We start from the raw sequence: 21,411 nt of genomic DNA on the forward strand, positions 1-21,411 counted from the left end.
ATAACGGGGACATACTGTATATCAAGGAACTGAAGTAACTTATATAATCCCACAAACGATTAATTAGTGTTGAAACTTTTAACAACTTCATCAATACTTGGATAGGGTGCGCTAACGTCACTTACGTTGTCATTATGTTCGTATTGTAGAGTACTGGACGTTGAAGAAGTCTGTGCAGGCGAAGCGTAATATCTAGGTTGTTGATAATAATGGTAAGATGTCCTCGATCTCTTTAAATTAAACATAATATTGTTGATTTCGTGCATCGCTGTTTGACGAGTGTCATCATCGAGGGCTCGCAATTTAAAACACAGCAGCTCACAAAAAATATAGCTTTCATCATTAGGTGTTTTCGGTTTAGAAGCTACTTGTTTTAAGAAAACAGAAGCCTCATCCATTAATTTCTCTACTTGTCCTGCCTTTGCTTTCTGTTTTCCGTTTTTTGCTTATGGGCGGACCACCTTGAGTTATTCCCCCCGTTGCGGTAATGTCTTAAGAGGTATTTTCTTCATCTTGTGAGACATCCCTTTCTTTATTTTGAGAGGCAGTATTTACGGTAGAACATTCTACCGGATCAGGTTATACTCCTCCAGGTACATTTGATACCGAAGCTAGGAGACCAGGAGAAATAGCTAAGGCTATACGTAACTCGTTTGCTAAGTATTTTACTGCAAGGGGCAGGTTGCCTTGGCAAGACAAGTATTGTTAATAGCAGGGATGTCAAAATGTATATGTAAAATATGTAAAAATAATGTTTGTAATGAAAAATAAATTAATGTATGTTTTTGGGGAATAAATCCACTTTTTAGTTTCTGCTGTTTTTTAATATATTCAAGTATAAACGATTAAATCTTTACATGCCATGACCGTTAACTCGCGTCTTCGCCATGACACCCGCTTCGTCATGTGCGCAATGTGCACCGTTTTCAATACTACCAACCCAACAGTACTCAAAACTTAAAAATATTAATGTTACTAAGTCAACATACCGCCGCCGTTGAAAGTACTAACTTTCAAGATAAAAATAGGTAAGTACAACGAAAATCTAAATATTACATGTTATAGTTTTTTAGGTACTTCAACGTCTATAGGAAGAACGCACACCTTTTTAACAGCCCGCTTCACAACACCACTGGTTGTTTTTACACTAATAACTCGCACAATATTATCACTGCCAGGATGAACTTCAAGAATTCTTCCCAGTCGCCATTTCAACGGTGGAGTGTTGTCTTCCTTGAGTAATATTAGCTGTCCAATCTTAACGTTTTCTCCAACAGCTTGAGACCATTTGCCTCTTTGTTGTAGGATGTTGATGTATTCCATAGACCATCTTCGCCAGAAATGTTGATACATTTGTTGAAGTTTGTTGAATTGATTCAGTCTGTTGAAGGGGATATCCATAACGTCTCGCTGAGGAATCGTATTAAGAGGTTCTCCAATGAGAAAATGTCCCGGGGTAAGAGCCAAGAAATCATCAGGATGTGTGGATAAAGGAGTAAGTGGTCTAGAATTTAGTATTGCTTCGATTTGAGTAAAAATTGTTGTTAACTCTTCAAAGGTTAAAACGTTACAGCCAATAATTCGTATAAAATGCGATTTAGCCGATTTGATAGCAGACTCCCATAAACCTCCAAAATGCGGAGAACGTGCCGGAATAAATTGCCAATCTATGTTATTTCTCAAGCAAAATCTTTCAAGTTTATCGTTGTTATAGTCGATTACTTTTTTCAACTCGTTGAGATAATTCTTAGCGCCAACGAAGTTAGTTGCATTATCCGTGTAAACTCGTTTACATAAACCTCGTCGAGATACGAATCTCTTGAATGCGTTTAAAAATGAATCGGTGCTTAGGTCTGATACCACCTCAATATGTACTGCTTTGGTTGCAAAACACACAAATAAACACACATATGATTTAATGATAGTTCTGTTTCTTAATTTCCCATCTTTGCTGTTGAATGGGCCAGCAAAATCTATACCCACTACATAAAATGGTCTTATAGCCGATGTGCGATCTCTAGCTAAATCACCCATCAAATAACTGGGACTTACTGGTTTAGTTCTAAAACATACAATACATTTCCCAATCACCCCCTTCACGACACTTAAACCGCCAACAGGCCAAAATCTTTGTCTGATGCAAGATAAAAGTCCCTGTGGGCCAAGGTGCAAATTTCTCAAATGTTCCTCACGTATAATTAAATTAGTCAAAGGATGTCCTTTAGCCAATATGATTGGATGTTTGATGTCGTAGTCATATTCTGAATTACGCAATCTACCACCAACTCTTAACAATCCATCTTCGTAGGTACATTGGATTCAAAGACAATAATTTACTACTTTTAGGCAAATTCTTTTTAGCCATCAATAAATCAATCTCAGTTTTGAATTCCTGTCTTTGCATGACTTTCAAAAGTCGCATAAACGCGCTTTCTAACTCTAGTGTAGTTAATTTTGCTTTTATTTTATTTTCATTAGGTTCTCTCAAATTATTGTAGAAGCGCATGCAATACGCAACAACTCTTTTTAATTTATTTAATGATGAATATTTATCAAAAATGTCGCATGTAATTGTACAATGGAAAGTTAGTTTATTTTTTTTCTTTTCTGGTAACTCCTTAGGAAAGTTCATGTCAATATCAGGATAAGTTTTACTCTTTAACCATTTCGGCCCCTCCCACCAAAGGTTAGACTTTATTAATTGAGAAGTCTCGATACCTCTAGAAATCAAATCTGCAGGGTTCTCTGAACTGGTTACGTGCTTCCATTGTGCATGTGCTGTTAGTTCTTGTATTTGCGATACGCGGTTTGCAACAAATGTTTGCCATCTCGAAGGATCCGCATGTATCCAAGCAAGCGCTATGGTGGAATCAGTCCAGAGATAAACCTTAGTAATTTCTGTGTTTAATGAATCAAGTACTTTTTTCACTAGTTCTGCCAACAATAAACAACCATTGAGTTCCAATCTCGGCAATGAAATTTTCCGTAAAGGTGCTACTCTCGATTTGGCGCACAATAAACGAATCTTTGTTTTAGTTTGGTTTATGGTTTTAATGTAAATACATGCTCCGTAAGCCATTTCAGAAGCATCGCTGAAACCATGCATTTCTACCATTGCAAAATCTGTTAGCAAAATGTGTCGATCAATTTGTAGTTTTGCCAAATATTGCAATTCCTCATAAAGCCTCTTGAATGATGTGTAAAGTTCGATAGGTACAGCTTCATCCCACGTGATTCCCAGCTGCCACAAACGCTGTAAAACTACCTTTGCTTTGATCGTAGAAGGAGATACAATACCAAGTGGGTCAAATATCTGAGCAATAATTGACAGAATAATACGTTTCGTTAATTTCCCGTATTCAACTATAGGTTTAATTGAATACTTAAGTGTATCGTCTTGTGAGCACCATAAAATTCCCAGCGTTTTTACATCCTTAGAGTCCCCTATTAGATAATCCACGCTTGTTTCATCGCTTGCTTGCAGAATTTCTTGTGAATTCGAATTCCATTTCCGCAATTCAAAAAAAATTTAAGATCTCACTTAAGTCATTTTTTAATTTCAATGCTTCTTCCAAAGTCTTTGAACCTGTAATAAGATCATCAACATAGAAATCGTCGATTATAACTTTAGCTATGTTAGGATGTTTATTTTGAATATTTATGCCAACTTGATGCAGACTGCGAATTGCCAAAAATGATGCTGATGTGGTGCCGTACGTTACCGTGTTTAATTGAAAATGCTCCAAATCATGTTCAGGACTTTGTCGCCATACAATATGTTGTAAATTTCTCTGACTAGGTATGATGTTTACCTGTCTATACATCTTTGCAATGTCACCGGTTAATACGTAATTATGTTCTCTAAACCTACAGAGAATGGAAAATAATTCCTGTTGTATCGTAGGTCCAACCATTAGAGTATCATTCAGTGAAATGCCAGTACTTGTTTTTGTCGAAGCGTCAAATACTACTCTGAGCCTCGTAGTGCTGCTTGTATCTTTAATCACTGCGTGATGAGGTAAATAATACGCATATGTATCGTCGCGATTTACTCTTGTCATATGTCCTAATTCTTGATATTCACTCATGAATTCGGAGTATTGTTTCCATAATTCTTGATTCTTGAATAACTTTCGTTCCAAATTTAAAAATCTTGCTTCAGCAGTTTCAAACGCTGTTCCTAATTCGCTAATATTATCTTTCGTTGGCAGTTGTACCACAAAATGTCCATTGTTGTCCCTTGTGGTCGTCTGTTGATACAGATTCTCACAATATTTTTCCTCCGCAGAAAAAACCATTTGTGCCGTACACTCTTCAACCTTCCAAAATTTTTCCAAGGCCCTTTGAATCTCGCAGTTATTTATACATACGTTGCTGCGCACCTTTTGTCTTAAATTTGTACTCATAGGACCGGATACGATCCATCCCAGTGTTGATTTCTGTAGAACAGGTAAACCAATTCCGAGTTTAATTTGACCCATAGACAACAATTCAGCGAATAAGCCAGCGCCTATTAAAATATCTATTTCTCCTGGTTGATGGAATTTCGGATCAGCTAACCTAATGTGTCGCGGTATTTCTAATTCTTTGATGTTTATTGGAACATTTGGCAAGTTATCAGTTATATCTCTTATAACCAAAAATGATAAATCAATGGTGTATGAGTTATATATAGACTTAATCTTGGTATTCGTTCCATACTTAACATTAAGGTTGCATTGACTAATACCTGTTACCGGTACGTTTAAGTTGTAAGTATGTAATTGCAATTTTTCTACAAGCTTCATTGTCATAAAATTCGACTGCGAGCCAGAATCTAAAAGTGCCCTAGCCTCACGCCATTTTCCAGTCGCATCTTTGATGTGAACCTGCGCGGTTGCTAAAATTATCGAAGTATTCTCCAATGCTTTCATAGTATGTGCGGTTGTAACACGTTTCTCAGTTGTGTGTGTATTTGTTTGTGTATCATAATGCAAAAGCGTGTTATGTTTTTGCTTACAAGCCTTACATGTGGACAAAGATTTGCAATCCATCGAGAAATGTCCCGAACGAAGGCAATTTAAGCAAAGCCTGAGTTTTTTAACTTCCTCAACTCTTTTGCTTGTAGTTAATGCTTTGAATTTATTACAACCGTAAATGAAATGATCGCCTGATTCACAAAAAACGCATGTTTTGTTGTTCGTAGCTAAATTTGCAATAGTACGCTCATTCTTCTTTTGTCCTATATGTTTATTCGTTTTGTTATTACCTTCTATGGTTTCCAGAATACTGCATCTATTTGTAAGAAAATCTATCATACTTTTTATGTTTGGTACATCACTATTAAATGTCTGCCCCGCGTGCTCCTCCCATTTCATTTTAGAAGCGTCATCCAATTTCTTAAAAATCAAATGTGTAAGCAACGTGCTCCAGTACTCTACTGGTTCACCTAAGGCCTTTAAAGAACGAGTGTGCCTGTTATAACTATCAATTAAACGTCTTAAGTTTTGATGAGCTTCTTTTGTAACCATCAAATAAATAATGAAATTTATTGATGTCATCTACATAGTTGTCATTGTCAACGAGCGATTTAAAAGTATCGTGAAAATATATCCATTGATCATAATCTCCGTAAAATTTAGGCAAATCCAACGTAGGAAGTTTAACATTTTTATGAAAATAACCGTTGCTCGGTGCATAAGCCGTCGCAGCCCCCGCCGAACCCGTCGTTTCATCGTTTATAGCGCTTTTACATACGATGTCATTATCTCGCTCTTGAATAAATGTTGTCGCCTCTGCTATTAATTCATAATATTTTGTTTCAAATATTTCGTATTCGTCATTATACTCGTCGTCTTTGTTTAGTAAATCGATCGCGTTTTGTATTTTGTTAAACTCATGCAAAATCTCTTTAATGTTTTGTAATCTGATTTTCAATTCGTTTAATTTTTCCGTTGTAATTTTTTCGAGAAACGTCCCGAAACGCGTTAATTGTGCCTTGAGCAGTTTCTTTTTTGCCAACAGAGGTTTGAGTTCCTCCATTTTGTGAAGCAATACTCACGAAAAAGGATAAAAGTAAAAAAGGACTTAGTTTACGTTTTGTGTTTTCTTTCAGGAACCCACCAGTGACCGCCGCCGATGAGTTGACCTCGTGTCGTTGTCGAAGAGAAGAACCAAGTTCCGATCGCCGGACCCCAGCCAAGGTGATGCAATTCACGAAATTTTTTTTTTTATTTTTAATGTCTTCACTGTTACTAATCCATGCTCGAAGGACCAATGTTTTTGGGGAATAAATCCACTTTTTAGTTTCTGCTGTTTTTTAATATATTCAAGTATAAACGATTAAACTCGCGTCTTCGCCATGACACCCGCTTCGTCATGTGCGCAATGTGCACCGTTTTCAATACTACCAACCCAACAGTACTCAAAACTTAAAAATATTAATGTTACTAACTCAACAATGTAAATACAGGAAAGTTCAATAAAATCATTGTTTTCTTTGGAATTTCATTACATTTAAGAATTAAGAAACTTAAAAAATTCGTAACAATTTCACGTAACGGAGAGTGTGTAATTTTTTTTTAATGGAACACCCCGTATGTTCTATCATTATAAATACAACTAATTTGTTTATTCAACCGTATATGTTACTATTTCACAGCGTTCATAGTTCCTGAGATATTCAATTGTTCTTTCAAAATGTGCCCATTGCAGGATTTTTATAAAAACTATGTAAAAACGACACAACACATTTTTGCAAACACTTTTGCTGATTTTGACAGGGATTTTGTACAGGTTAAAAATTGTATTATTTTGTTTTGTTCGATTATTAATTTTTTTTTTATGCAAACCAATTATTACAAATTAATTATACAAAAACGATAATTCACACAAAAATATTTTATTTGATTCGCAACGAACAAAAATACATTTTTAAATCAAAAAGAACATGAATCTCAGGGAATAAAAATAAGTCGCAAGTTCATGGGGACATCTATTAACTAAATTTTTAAATTTTCGAACTTAACATAAATACTAGCCTAAATAAATACGTCTGTGCAAGAAAGAGGTAACTCGTTTAGAAGAGTATTGTCGTAGACAAAGCTTATACGCGTTTATTTTATGAGTGTCTTTTAAGTTTGATTTTTAATCGCGATGGTTATAAAAATTAAAGAGTTCTGAAATAACGGAATGGTTTAAACGAGGAACAGGTATGCGATTAAGTTCAAGAAAGTAATGTTTGATTACCAATAAAAGGAAATATGTTCACTTATCTTGTTTCTTTCCGGAGGTCAGTTAAAAATGGTTGGCTGACTTTGATCTTGAGGGATGGGTATTCTTCGGTATTAGTAGTTTTGGAATCTTGGGAAATTTAGTTCTTGGGTCCTTCGGGAACAGGATGGAAAATTGGACTCGAACTCAGATATGGTTTAGATTTCTTCGAAGATAATTCAGAAACACTTAACTTTAACTTGATAAAGAAATTGAGTTGTCAAAAAAAAAATTCTAAGTTCAGGCTTAGGTTAGAAGATTTGAGGTTAATTTTACGTAGATTCTACAACGCGTAGCTCTAGCCAAAATTGAACTCTCTTCGGTGTCAATTTGCGCGGCCTTATATACCCTTTTTGGACAAAGGCATCTTGGATATCTAAATTTGATCTTCTCAGTTTGAATCTGGGCTCTCTGATTGGTTGATTCAGTGGCGGGAATTATAAATTACACAGGTTGGCCAAAATAATTGATTTTTTTAAAGAAAATAACTATTAATTTTGAAAATATTCGAAATTATTAATAAACTTTAAATTTGATTAAGATTTTGTAATTTTGTTGCTAATTTTTCGTTTTTTTAGATAAACGCGCTTTCGGGTGTCAATTTCCTTCGAGAAAGCCGTAATTTGATGTTGAAGTTTGGAAATGAAGAATTGGAATTTAGATATAAAAAATGATACTGAAATGGGTGAAATTGTGGCCTATGGGTTAAATCAATACAATCTATCGATCTCTTATGTTTTTAGAATCTAAACTCGTCTGAAAAGTCGCCAAAATCAATATCTGTCAAAACTGTAAATGACAAGGTCAAATTTGAAGGTCATGGACTGCAATGAATTACCTTTTTCTTGCACTTCGCCCTAATTTTTCTTAAATCTAAACGAAAATCATAACAAAACGTAACTACTTAGCCTAATCTATAATACTAAAGATCTTAAATTTAATTAGTCTTTTTTGTTTCTTCGGAAACAGAGATTTTATTACAAAATCCATTCATTTATAACCTGCAGTGTCGTTTCGTGTCGTCTACTTTACAATTTTATTTTCCGTTGTTTTAGGTTTTTAAATCATTGTATATATTGTGACTTCTCTTAATTGTTTGACTATTTAGCTGTATGTATGTATGTATGGATTGGGGAGTGCATGCAAAACCGCACGCCACACTTAGGCCCCATTGGGCCCCTTGTGCATGCTCCCATTACACGCTGTGGTCACATCAACCAGCCTAAGGATTTACCAAAGGCTAGGACAGCTCCTAGAGGTGCATTCCTGATGTCATCTGTGGTTGGCCATTCCTCCCCGAAGGTCCTCATTCTGAGGTCGGTAAGAGAGGGGCAATCACACAAGATGTGTTTAACCGTCTCGTCATCCTGTTCACAGGCTCGACAGAGAGGAGAGTCAGCAAGCTTCATGTTTTGAAGGTGCTTATTTACTTTACAGTGTCCCGTGAGGAGACCTGTGGCAGTGCGAAGGGCACTTTTACCGAGCCCTACGAAAAACTGGGCTGTTGCGGCTGAAGGATATTTTAACAATTCCTTAGCGAGATGACAGCCCGGGGTACGGTCCCACCCGTTTAAAAATTGTTTGTGGGTAATGTGCTTTATTAACTCGATATGAGTGGCTAAGGAGGGGGTAATTATCGGCTCGGGTGCACAGGGCGCTCTACCGGCAGCACGTTTGGCTAGCCTGTCCGCGTGGTAGCCCGTGGAGAGCCGGAATGCCCTTTAATCCACTGGATTCTGCCAGAATTGTATTTCGCGGCCTCCTCCAGTGCTTTGTGACAATCCATAACTACTGCAGACGTTATAATAACTCTGCTTAAAGCTAAAAGAAATTGTTTACTGTCTGTAAAAATAGTAAAACACTTACCCCGCTTGTTGGATTCAACAATGCAGTCAGCAGCAAGTTTAATAGCAGTTAATTCCGCTTGTATGACGGTGGTGCTGGACCCTAAAGGTTCTGAGAGGCGAATCAGGGGATCGTGAGAGAATACCCCCGCGCTTGCACCATTTCGTCCTTTTGAACAATCAGTGTAGATCTTTAAAGTTCTATGTACATCTACAACTGTGGGACTGACGTGGGTGAGGTACTTCATTGAGAAAACATATTTTGCTGGTCTGTGATCAGTCTTACACTCGAGTAGGGGTGTGTCTAACACTGCTTCCCTCCAGAGTGTTGATCTGCTGCCAGCGTCCTCATCCTTCATAGTTCCTACTGATTGTAGTCGTTTCATTTTTACCAACGCCACTTCCTGGATTTGTAGGTTGAGTGGTGGTAAATTTAACATGATTTCCATGGCCGCTGTGGGGGTTGATCGCAGCGCACCTGTAACATACAGACACGCGAGTCTCTGTATTCTATTAAGCGCAGTGGTGGCGGTAGACTTAGAAGTTCTAGTCCACCATACCACCGCACCGTAAGTTAGCATTGGTCGAACAACGACGGTGTAGATCCACAGGGCTATCTTGGGAGACAGACCCCAAGCCCTCCCGACAGCCCTCCGGCACTGGCCGAAGGCGACACAAGCTTTATTAACTCTATTGTCTAGGTGGGATTTCCACGTTAGCTTACTGTCTATTATTAAGCCCAAGTACTTGACTTCTGTAGACAGTTTAAGTGGAATTTTAGCGAGCGTTGGCAGTCTAGGATTGCCAATGTTGCGCTTGCGTGTAAAAAGAACCATCTATGTCTTTTTGGGATTGACGGAAAGGCATTGTTTATTACACCAGTTCTCAATTAGATTGAGTGCTTCCTGCATCCTGTCGAGGAGTACATTAGCGTACTTGCCTCTTATGAGGATTGTCAGGTCATCTGCGTAGCCAACGGTTTTAAAACCGGCTAGATTTAGGCGTTTCATGAGGCTAATGAGGGTGAGATTCCACAAAAGTGGAGAAAGTACTCCCCCTTGCGGACAGCCTCTAGTAACAGCCCCTTGAAGAGTGGTATGGCCAGCTCTTAATTTGACGACCCTATGTCTTAGAGTGCTCTCAATCCAGCCGCACAGGGCCAGAGGAACGTTATGCTCTAGCAAGGCGTCGTTAATTCCAGAGAAGGTAGTTTTATCAAAAGCTCCTTCCACGTCAATAAAAACCCCGAGGGCGGACTCCTTGTGGTCCAGCGCACCACCGACGAAACTGATCACTGAGTGAAGAGCCGTCAACGTGGACTTTCCCTGGGTGTAAGCATGTTGATTAGAGTCTAGTGGCCTGCTGCGCAGACAAGAGTCTCTAATGTAACGGTCGCACGTCCTTTCCAACTTTTTTAACGAGTTGGCGGATCTCAGCCTCCCCCCGGGTTCGGGCGTCGACTTGTCCTTTCGACTGCGGCGGCCGCGCCCTTGAGTCGCCCTGTCCGCTGGATTGCGGCGGACGAACTCTTTGCGGGACAGCCACGCCGCTAGTCGATTGCGACGGTCGCGCTCTCGATCCGTCGTGGGTTTTCGGCCGTGCTCGGCCGCTTTCTCGTCCGGAGCCGTTGTGGGTGGGGGCCGTGCCGGCCTTCTCTTCCCTAGCGATCCTCCGACCCGATGTCTCTGCGCCGCGAGACCGATGGCGCTGACCGCTATGGCGGCGGTTACGACGGCGGACCTCGGTGAAGCCCTGCGCGTCGTCCGACCTTGCCGGCGGCCGCGGCTCATCGGCCCCTGCGGGCGCACCACTAGCAAGTGGGATGGGATTTATGCTCTTAGAAGAGCTCATCGTGCCCAATTGGGTATTTAACCTTTATATACAAAAAGAAACCGGACGCGGTTAAATTTTTAGGTTATGTCACTTGGTAGTTAGAAAAAAAAGCAACTTACCAAGCGAAGTATTTAGCTGATAATGATAAATAATTATCGAAAGCGGTACTAAGTATATTTAATTGAAAACTGCGGAAGAGTTCTTTTAATTTTCACCTTATTTTAATTATTTTACTTAATATTACATTCTGTCTTTTTGTTATTTATTATTTGTTCTTGTATCTAAATACCGTCTCACATTTTGTGCATAGTGGGCGGGGCACCGTCATGTTGGTATATTAAATTTTGGCGAATATTCAACGGCATTTGAACATCGTCCAAATATTCTTGTATTTGGTTAGTGAGAAAATTTAAGTATGTTTCTCCATTTTCCGAATTTTCCAAAAAATAAGGCCATAGTAAATGCGTATCTGGTATTCCTCCCCACACATTGATAGACCATCTGTGTTGATGATGTAGGGCAGCGGTTCCCAACCTTTTTGACTTGCGGAGCCCTTTTTAGAATCAATTTTTGTGGCGGAGCTCCTTATACCTACCTTATGTCTTATAATATATATATATTTCTTTTATGTCCTGGAACGGCTGCGGAGCCCCAGAAAAGCGCACTCGGAACACAGGTTGAAAACCGCTGATCTAGGTGTCTAACAATATAAGGATTTTCTATTGCATAATAATGGAAATCGTGATTATTAACATTTCATAAAAATGGTTGTGTATTTTTATGAAATGTCCATAAAATCCGTAAAAGTGTATAAAATATAAATTAAATAATTTTGTACTTTACGATGTAATATTCCAATTCTTCGGAAGAATGAAATAAATATATAACATCGTAAAGTACAAAATTATTTAATTTATATTATATACATTTACCTAACAATCACAATATTAAGAAGATATATCAATAATTATAATCCGTAACAAGCACAAAATCGAAATAACATGCATGTTATTGAATTTGTGCAAAGACCCAATTACAAGAACGTAATCTCGTCTGAAAATCATTTTCGCTCATTTCCTGAACAAGTTGCACATGATACGAATGATATGTCTTTTTATTATTTTAGTTACTGACAATTGGCTTAGGCCCAGATTATTTTTAATTTTTCTAGTACTAGTGCACGGGTCCTCTATAATGCTTGTCAATACCATTCCGTTTGGTAATTAATATTACCTGTTTCTTCAAATTGCAGTCAAACCCTGTTTATAACACTTGGTTGAGCATGCCGTCTATCCGGATATCGTTTAGTATATATTCTGAAGGCTATAAACCAAGCCGCATTAAAATTTGGTATATGGCAGCAAAATTACTTTACATTATAAAATATTAATCAAATAATAAAAGGAAGAACAAAAAAATACTAATAAAAATATTATAAATTATATAATATTTATATTATAAAAAAATGTTACAGTGTAAGGCTATATTTTATAAAAGATTTCGTTCAATAATATCAACGAATATTTTATTTTAAGAAAATAATGTTATTGAGTATAAAATTTTTCATACCAGCCCAAAAACCGTATTCAGGAACAAATTTTTATGTAACGCACTTTAGGCTATAACGGACACTCCCTCTCCCGTATTAGTCCGTTATATCGAGGTTTTACTGTATATCTTTTGCTGATAGAGTTGTTTCAAGCCTTACCTGTATTTATTATACAGTTCTCCAGTTTCTCCGGATCATGGACAGGAAATTCAAAAATGCGAAGATTGGGGGTATTTGTTAGACTATTTCCACACTCAAAGTAAGCACATTTTCTCGGCATGCTGCTTAAAACAGTCATACATTAACTATAAACATATGTTATGAGCTACCAAAAGGAGAAACGAGATTTTATCGAGAAACGTGGAATGGCAATTACGTAAAATTTAAATATAAATTAAATAAAGTAGTCTACTTAATAGTTAAGCATTTTCTTGTGTTATATGTTTCCTTGAAAAAGTTATATTTATATGTAAATATAAAAATATTTAAAATAATATTTAGTAATAAAATATATTCTCTAAATAAAACTTACCGATTTCTCTGCAAAATTGGATGTAAATTTCTCGCATATGGCAACCCATGCATTATTTTTCGCAATTTTGTTGCTGTACGATTCACATTTGTATTCCCATATGCAAGCGTGATTTTGGATTTCGCTGATAAAAGTATCGGTGTAAAATGCATCGTCCATTGTTGTTTATGGAAGCGTCCTTTCGATGCGACGTCTTGGTATTTAGATGGTATTAAAATGAAATCGGTCGCGATGCGGTTGAGTACGACCGCAGGTTTGTGGTTCGTATACGGCAGGGGATGCGCGCGCAATTGTAAACCACAAGGCGGAGATCGGCCGCAAGTTGACTACAGATGCCCGTTTTGACTTTTCTAAACGCCCTCGATAATATAAATATCGAGGTTTTACTGTATATCTTTTGCTGATAGAGTTGTTTCAAGCCTTACCTGTATTTATTATACAGTTCTCCAGTTTCTCCGGATCATGGACAGGAAATTCAAAAATGCGAAGATTGGGGGTATTTGTTAGACTCTTTCCACACTCAAAGTAAGCACATTTTCTCGGCATGCTGCTTAAAACAGTCATACATTAACTATAAACATATGTTATGAGCTACCAAAAGGAGAAACGAGATTTTATCGAGAAACGTGGATCGGCACTGTGCCTGAGCATCCCCTTGAAAGTGGACAGCAGTAAATTAGGGTTTGGTATATTTTGAAATCAATTTATAAAACAAGTAATTAACCAATTAATTAATAAAATTTCTCAATTAGTTAATAATTGATTAACAATCAATTCAATAAAAAAAACAACAAGTGTTGCGAGTGTATAATTTTAATTAATGTTATTCTCTTCTCCTAATGTTATTCTTTTCTCTTTATTTTAAAGTCAGTCATTTTCTTTTCTATTAATTAACCAAAATTGTGTAACATGATTCTTTTCCTTACTTAGCAATATTGGTCGACAATCCTATCTTTCCTTTCTTTCTTTTATTCCTTGTCTCTATTTCGCAATTACGAATTTAGGTAATTTTAAGTTAGTTGTAAGCAAGTTGTTAATGTAATAAGAAGTAAGCACGTCAATAAACTGTGGAGCGTTAGTTCTGTCCATACTTTCAAAAAAACCTCGTCAGCATCCCAAAATCTACGTTGGGTAAACCATCCCCAACATATTTTGGTGTCAGGTGTGGGGTGTGCAAAATATAAGAGGTGATACGAGGTATACTAATCAAACTCTTATTGGAGTGTGGAAAATTTTTGGGACAACCTAAAGCAAGGAAAAGCGAAGGGTATCCGAGTACACCAAAAAGAGGACCAGAACTACGAGGGGACTCGTAAAAATTATCCACGTCATCATCAACGCCCAGGACGCATTATTACCGGAAGTTGCTGCCAACTCATCAACGACGCCATCATCAGCGCCACCTAGCATAACTTCATCAATTCCAGCCATCATCAGCGCCGCCTCCTGTGAACGTCAATACCGAGAGACGCGCGCAACACCAACAGTAAGTCAATTGTTGTACTTTCATGAGAATATTTTGATGAATTTGCGAAGCCAAACAAAAAAGTTGAATTTTCCACCAGTATCTCAAAATTTAAATCAAAACTCACATATTGTTTCAAGGGTTTATTCTCCTCCGAATTCAAATAATTTAGATGACAATATGACCGAATCGAAACTCGACATTAATATGGCTCTTAAAATAATACCCGAATTCAGTGGTAATCGATCGGAATTTCATAAATTTGTGTCATGTTGTGATATTATGAGTACATCTTTAACATCCGATGCCGACAAGGCGTTACTTGCAAAAATCATAATTACAAAACTTTCGGGTCCAGCTTATCACTTGATTAAATACAAATCTGTTACTAAATGGGCCGATTTAAAGGTACTGCTACAAGAACAATTTTTAGAGTCCAGGTTAATTGCACAACTTCAATTGGAATTATTGAATTGTCGACAAGGCAATAACGAAAGCGTTAGAGATTTTGCGAACAAAATTGAACAATTACTTAACGACTTAAATGACGCATGTATAGCGAGCCAAGGGCCAGAATCCGCAACTCTTATTCAAAATTTAAATCAAAAATCCGCTTATCAAGCATTCACACAAGGTCTTAATTACCAATACAAAGTTCTTATTAAAGCTTCGCGATTCACTACCCTCACTGAAGCAATTTCGGCCGCAGTTGAGGAGGAACGTTTCAATAATGTATTGGGTCATAAAAAAACTGAGAATAAATCCACGGGAAGATCCAAATGTCATTTTTGTTCAAAACTAGGTCACCTAGAAAAGGATTGTTTTATTAAACGTAATCAAACTCAAGGTGCGCATGCACAAATTCCTAGCATTCCTTACAAGCGCGAAATAAAACAAGAAACTACGGTAAACACGATCACTTGTGCATATTGCAAAAAACCCGGTCATCACATTCGCGAATGTTATAAAAAGAAACGCGCTGACGAATTCAAACGTCAACAACCACGCGGAAACACTGTTGAAACAGATTCTAATTCGAATTCGGGAAACTTGATGGCGACGGCCGGAGCTTTAGGCAATCCGAGCCGTCCACATTATTAGAAGCCTATCCGACGTCATTAATTCAGAATTCTTCTATTCCTTCTTATAAAATTAATATTGTAACGAAAACAACCTTAGATGAAATAGAACTCTGTGCAGATATCACTCCTAAACCTTTAAAATTCTTAATTGACAGTGGTAGTCAAGTTACAATCATAAAAAGGTGCTGTGTAAAGGAAGACACTGTATGCCATCTAAAATACAAATCGGAATTAAGAGGCATAGGTGATACCCCTATATTCTCCTACGGCATATGCGATGCAAAATTCTTCATTGGAAACGAAATCGTCCCTCATACAATTCATTTAGTCCCTGACGATTTCCCTATTACGTCTTACGGAATATTGGGAAAAGATTTTTTTATGAAATATAAAGCAAAAATCGACTACGAACGAAGACAGGTAGATTTTAAGATTTCCGTTCAAACTATCTTCCTACCTATGGTAGAAGTGGCATCGAATAATGTGGTAAAGTTACCGGCAAGAACTGAGTCGATAGTTCACGTCAAAACAAGTGCAACATCTGAATCTCTATGTCTTTCAAATTAAATTAAAAATGGATGTTTCATCGGAAACTGCATAATCAAACCAGAAAACGGTTATTGTTATGTTCCAATTGTAAACAGTAATGAACACGAAGTTCAAATTGGAAATCCTAATATTGAATTTATCGATCTTACTCATTTTGACATACTAAGTTTTAATTCCTCTGATACTACCTGCGAAAGGCTACAAATCTTAAAAAATTCTATTCGAACAGATCATATGACTCCTGAAGAATGTGAAAGCATTCTAAAAATCTGTAAACAATTTCATAGTATTTTTCTTTTAGAAGGTGATTCTCTTCCATATACGAGTGTAGTTAATCATTCTATACCGACTCAAGATGAAATTCCAGTAAATATTAGACCCTATCGATTGCCTCATCATCAACAAGAACAAATAAAAACGCAAATTGATTCCATGTTACAAAATAACATAATCACTGAATCCCAGTCACCATATAATTCTCCTCTTTTGGTAGTTCCTAAGAAGAATGATCTTCATGGTAATAAACAGTGGCGAGTAGTGGTTGATTTTCGAAAGCTGAATGAAAAAACAATATCCTCAGTTCATCCGTTACCAAACATCACCGAGATTTTGGATCAACTCGGAAATTCAAAATTTTTCAGTTCATTGGATTTGGCTTCTGGATATCACCAAGTGCGCATGTCACCTTCGGTTAAGCATAAAACCGCTTTTTCCACGGCATATGGCCATTATGAATTTAACCGTATGCCATTTGGACTCAAGGGAGCACCAGCTACTTTTCAAAAATTGATGAATTCTGTATTAGTAGGGTTACAAGGAATCAAATGTTTTGTATTCTTAGATGATATAATTATCTATGGGAAAACACTTCAAGAACACAACCAAAAAATAACTGAAGTATTCGAACGATTAAAAAAAAGTAATTTACGTTTAAAACCGGAAAAGTGTGAATTCCTGCGGCCAGAGTTAATTTATTTAGGCCATATAATAACCGAAAATGGTACGTACCCGGATCCGACTAAAATTGATTGCGTTAAGAATTATCCTGTACCACAAAACTCCAAAGAAATAAAATCGTTTTTGGGATTAGCAGGTTATTATAGGCGTTACATACAAAATTTCGCTAAAATTTCTTTGCCATTAACAGAATTGCTCAAGAAAAATGTTGAATTCAATTGGTCACCCTCTTGTTTAGAAGCTTTTGTAACACTTAAAGAAAAATTAAGTACAGCTCCTCTTCTACAATACCCGGATTTTTCGCGTGAATTTCTCCTTACTACTGATGCCAGTAATTTTGCTGTGGGCGCAATTCTTTCCCAGGGAAAAATTGGGAAAGACTTACCTATAGCATATGCTTCTCGTACACTGGCTAGAGCAGAGAGAAATTACAGTACAACGGAACGTGAATTGTTGGCAATCTGTTGGGCTGTAAAGCATTTCAGGCCGTACCTTATTGGAAAAAAGTTGTGTGTCATTACCGATCATAAACCTTTAACGTGGTTATTTTCCGTAAAAGATCCAGGGAGCAGACTTTTAAAATTCAGGTTGAAACTTGAGGAATACGAGTATGAAATTATACATAAACCGGGGAAACAAAACACAAACGCCGATGCCCTTAGCCGTATTCCAACTCTTATTAATGCCATTACACGGAGTCAATCAAAACCCAACTACGAAGATTTTATTTCTAAATCAAATAACAGATTAATTTTAAACGAGAAAATAAAAGACAGTCATGAAAATATTGAATCCGCTTCTGCGTCTTGTGTACGGGTACATTTCATAACAACTAATCCTCGTGTAAACGGTATCATGTTCGAGAAAATGCAACTCGATGCAGAAACGATTGATAAGTTTAACTCTACAACTGTAGTACAACAATCCGTAACTCGAGTCAACATGAAGGATATTGAATTCCTATTAATAACGACAAAAGAAAAACTTACTAATGAAGAAATGTTTGATTCAGTCAAAATTCTTGCGGATTACGTTCAAAGAAATAATTTAATTAATTTGGCCTTGGTAAACTTCACTAAGTATCCACCTTATAATAATTTTAAAATCGATATCATACGATCAATGTTACGGTATATCTTTCAAACGATAACTAGCGTAACTTTAACAATTTATCACAATAATGTCAGTGACATCGGGACAGAGGAAGAGAAACTAATAATTTTTAAAGAATACCATACAAACCCTTTAGGAGGACATCAAGGTATCACAAAGACTTATAAACGCATTAGAAAACATTACAAATGGCCCAAAATGTTAAAAGATATAAAGAACTTTATTAAATCATGCGGTAAATGTCAGCAAAATAAATCAGGTAAACATACGAGAATGCCTTTAGCGATAACAACAACATCTACTAAACCTTTTGAAAAGGTTTTCTTAGACATCATGGATCCTTACCCGGAAACGGAAGCGCGAAACAAATATATTTTGACATTCGAAGATGATTTAACGAAATTTTGTGAAGCAATTCCCCTTCCAAATCAGGAAAATTACACTATTGCGGAAGCATTTGTTACATCAATAATTTGTAAATTTGGAACGCCAAACTGCGTATTAACAGATCAGGGTGCAAATTTTTTAAGTTCAATATTTAAGGAGACATGTAAAATTTTAAAGATTACTAAAATCCAAACAACAGCATACCACCCACAGTCAAACGGCAGTCTCGAACGTTCGCACCGAAATTTAACAGAATATTTAAGAAATTTTGTTGACAAGGATAAAAACAACTGGGATACATGGCTTCCTTATGCATTATTTACATACAATACTTCCGTACATTCTGCTACGAATTTTACACCGTTTCATTTATTATTTGGTCATGAAGCAGAAATTCCCTCTTCCTTAAAGAAAATACCCGAAATATGTTACAATTACGATTTGTACCAAAATGAATTAAAAGCTAGATTGCAGCACTGTCATGAATTAGCGAGAGAAAATATGATAAAAAATAAAGAAATATCTAAAACACATTACGATAAATCAGTAAACCCATTGACGGTAAAATTAGGTGACAAAGTTTTGTTACGTAACGAAAAACGGAAAAATAAACTTGACAAATTATACAACGGTCCTTATAACGTCATCGAAATTAACTCTCCAGAAAATTCAACTATACAAATTGGTAACAAAAAAGTTAAAGTGCATAATAACAGATTAAAATTGTTTCAAACTATTAATCAAAGATAATCATTTCAGATGCTGATACTAATCCTAATCTCTATAGTGGTCGCCACGCCGGAGCAGGGATTTGAGATAAATCGAATAGAATCAAATCCTGGCCTCTATTTTGAACAAATACACGCCTTATCTCTTTACAACACTGTTTGGAAACTGTATAACTCAATAGATCTTAGAAGTTATAAAGAACTGTATCAACTAGTCACTGTTAGTTCCTTAAAAACCAATGAAATTTGTAATAGTAATAGAGAGGTACTTCCTGATCAATTTTGTTACACATTCACTTCTGTAATGAATGCGACTCTTGAAAGATTAAAACAGAATGATCTTCTTGTAGCTGACCTTTTAGCCACTACTAATAATAATGTAAGAAACAAACGGGGTGCAGTTAATCTTATTGGCGGAACAGCCAAATTGCTTTTCGGTACATTGGATGCTGAAGACGGTGCTATGTTCAATAAAAAGATTAATTATTTAGAGGAAAATCAAAATAAACTCATTGAGTTATCAAAATATCAAGTGTCGACTTTCGAAAGTGCCATGAATGCCTTGAATACTAGTAAGAATAATCCTATTTACCGGAAATTACAAACTAAACTAGAACATATTACAGATTATATCGAAAAAATATCAAATTCTGTTAATAATGCCACCGCAAAAATAAAGCTTTATCAAACTATTGACGAAAGTGTACTACTTTTCGATTTACTTGCAAATCATTTTAGTCAATATCAAGGTAATTTATTAGAAATCCTTATAAATGCCCATCAAGGAATTATCCACCCTTTGTTATTAAGTCCAGCAAAATTAGTTTCGGAACTGCAGAAAATTCAAAATTTAATTCCCACAGATTCGACCTTTCCAGTCACTCTCATTTTAGCAAATTCTCATGAATTGTACAAACTTTTGAAACTGTCAGTATATCGAAATGGAGAAATAATATATTTCATAGTGCGTGTACCATTAACCAACCGAGACGTTTATGATTTAGTAAAAGTGACAAGTCTCCCAGTGCGTTTAGATAAAGATTTATTTAGTTTTATTGTGCCGTCGAAATCGTATTTAGTAATAGATAATAATAAGCAACAATTTTTTCAAACTGATATAGATTATGTTAAGTCATGTATTACTTTAAATGAAAAATTACTTTGTGAACAAAAAGAACCTTTACATTTCGTAGCTGCCAGTGAGAACTGCGAAATATCAATTTATAGTAAAAGTAAAATATCAGAATCATGCGACAAACGATTAATACATTTATTACACCCTTTATTCGTAAAAAATGAAGATCCAAATTCTTGGATTTTTGCAGCCCCTAAGGCGACATCCCTACAAATAAATTGTAAATTTAGTAAATCGTCGATTGAATTAAATAACACAGGAATTTTAAATCTACAACCAAAATGTGTAGCTTATGCTGACAATGTAATTTTACAATCATTTAACGAAATTAAGCAAATTACAAATTTTATTACTCCTTTTATTCCAAAAATTAATATGACTGAAGCGTTTTGGAAGTCAAAGATAAATTTTGCTAATGTTCCCAAGTACAATTATTCGTTAATGTCAAATAACTTAATAAGTTTAAGTAAATTTAGTGTTAGTTTAAGTCATTTAAAAGATAAGCAAAAAGAATTAGTTCCAAATGTTCACGATGTACATCATTATGTATCCATTTATGTATTATTGATAATTTTTATAATTGTTACCATTGTAATAATAGTATTGCGAAAATTAAAAAAAGAAAAACCTGTAGACGTAGTACAGCCTACTCAAAATTCTGCCGAATCCGTAGATACAATAGAAATTTGCAGCAACCCTTCCTACAAATTTCCTAATTAAGGGGGGACGTGTTGCGAGTGTATAATTTTAATTAATGTTATTCTCTTCTCCTAATCTTATTCTTTTCTCTTTATTTTAAAGTCAGTCATTTTCTTTTCTATTAATTAACCAAAATTGTGTAACATGATTCTTTTCCTTACTTAGCAATATTGGTCGACAATCCTATCTTTCCTTTCTTTCTTTTATTCCTTGTCTCTATTTCGCAATTACGAATTTAGGTAATTTTAAGTTAGTTGTAAGCAAGTTGTTAATGTAATAAGAAGTAA

The 21,411-nt window shown here is 36.1% G+C and overlaps 2 protein-coding genes and 1 long non-coding RNA gene across 3 annotated transcripts; 2 read left to right on the forward strand and 1 right to left on the reverse strand.

The window, feature by feature from the left end:
- Positions 1-1,059: 1,059 nt before the first annotated feature.
- LOC111418214 (uncharacterized) lies at positions 1,060-5,510 on the reverse strand. Its single transcript, XM_071198944.1, has 3 exons — positions 3,542-5,510; positions 2,338-3,489; positions 1,060-2,261 (listed from the first exon to the last, which is right to left on the reverse strand). Exons 1-3 carry the CDS (start codon positions 5,508-5,510, stop codon positions 1,060-1,062), a joined length of 4,323 nt encoding a protein of 1,440 aa, XP_071055045.1.
- Positions 5,511-5,525: 15 nt separating this feature from the next.
- On the forward strand, positions 5,526-6,287 carry LOC139431120 (uncharacterized). Its single transcript, XR_011641434.1, has 2 exons — positions 5,526-5,632; positions 6,095-6,287. It is a non-coding gene; the product is annotated as an uncharacterized lncRNA (long non-coding RNA).
- A 7,980-nt stretch (positions 6,288-14,267) lies between these two features.
- LOC139431148 (uncharacterized) lies at positions 14,268-21,411 on the forward strand. Its single transcript, XM_071198766.1, has 2 exons — positions 14,268-14,495; positions 19,322-21,411. The coding sequence occupies exon 2, from the start codon at positions 19,322-19,324 to the stop codon at positions 21,143-21,145; it is 1,824 nt and encodes a 607-aa protein (XP_071054867.1). The 5' UTR covers positions 14,268-14,495; the 3' UTR covers positions 21,146-21,411.

Source organism: Onthophagus taurus, chromosome 8, assembly GCF_036711975.1.
Source record: "Onthophagus taurus isolate NC chromosome 8, IU_Otau_3.0, whole genome shotgun sequence".
Lineage (NCBI taxonomy): Eukaryota > Metazoa > Arthropoda > Insecta > Coleoptera > Scarabaeidae > Onthophagus > Onthophagus taurus.

Coding starts and splice junctions, on each gene's coding strand:
- LOC111418214 (XM_071198944.1), bottom strand. CDS start 5,510: ATGGTTACAAAAGAAGCTCATCAAAACTTAAGACGTTTAATTGATAGT. Junction 3,490..3,541: donor GAAATTAAAAAATGACTTAA/GTGAGATCTTAA, acceptor CGAATTCACAAG/AAATTCTGCAAGCAAGCGAT. Junction 2,262..2,337: donor AAAGAATTTGCCTAAAAGTA/GTAAATTATTGT, acceptor TGCGTAATTCAG/AATATGACTACGACATCAAA.
- LOC139431148 (XM_071198766.1), top strand. CDS start 19,322: ATGCTGATACTAATCCTAATCTCTATAGTGGTCGCCACGCCGGAGCAG.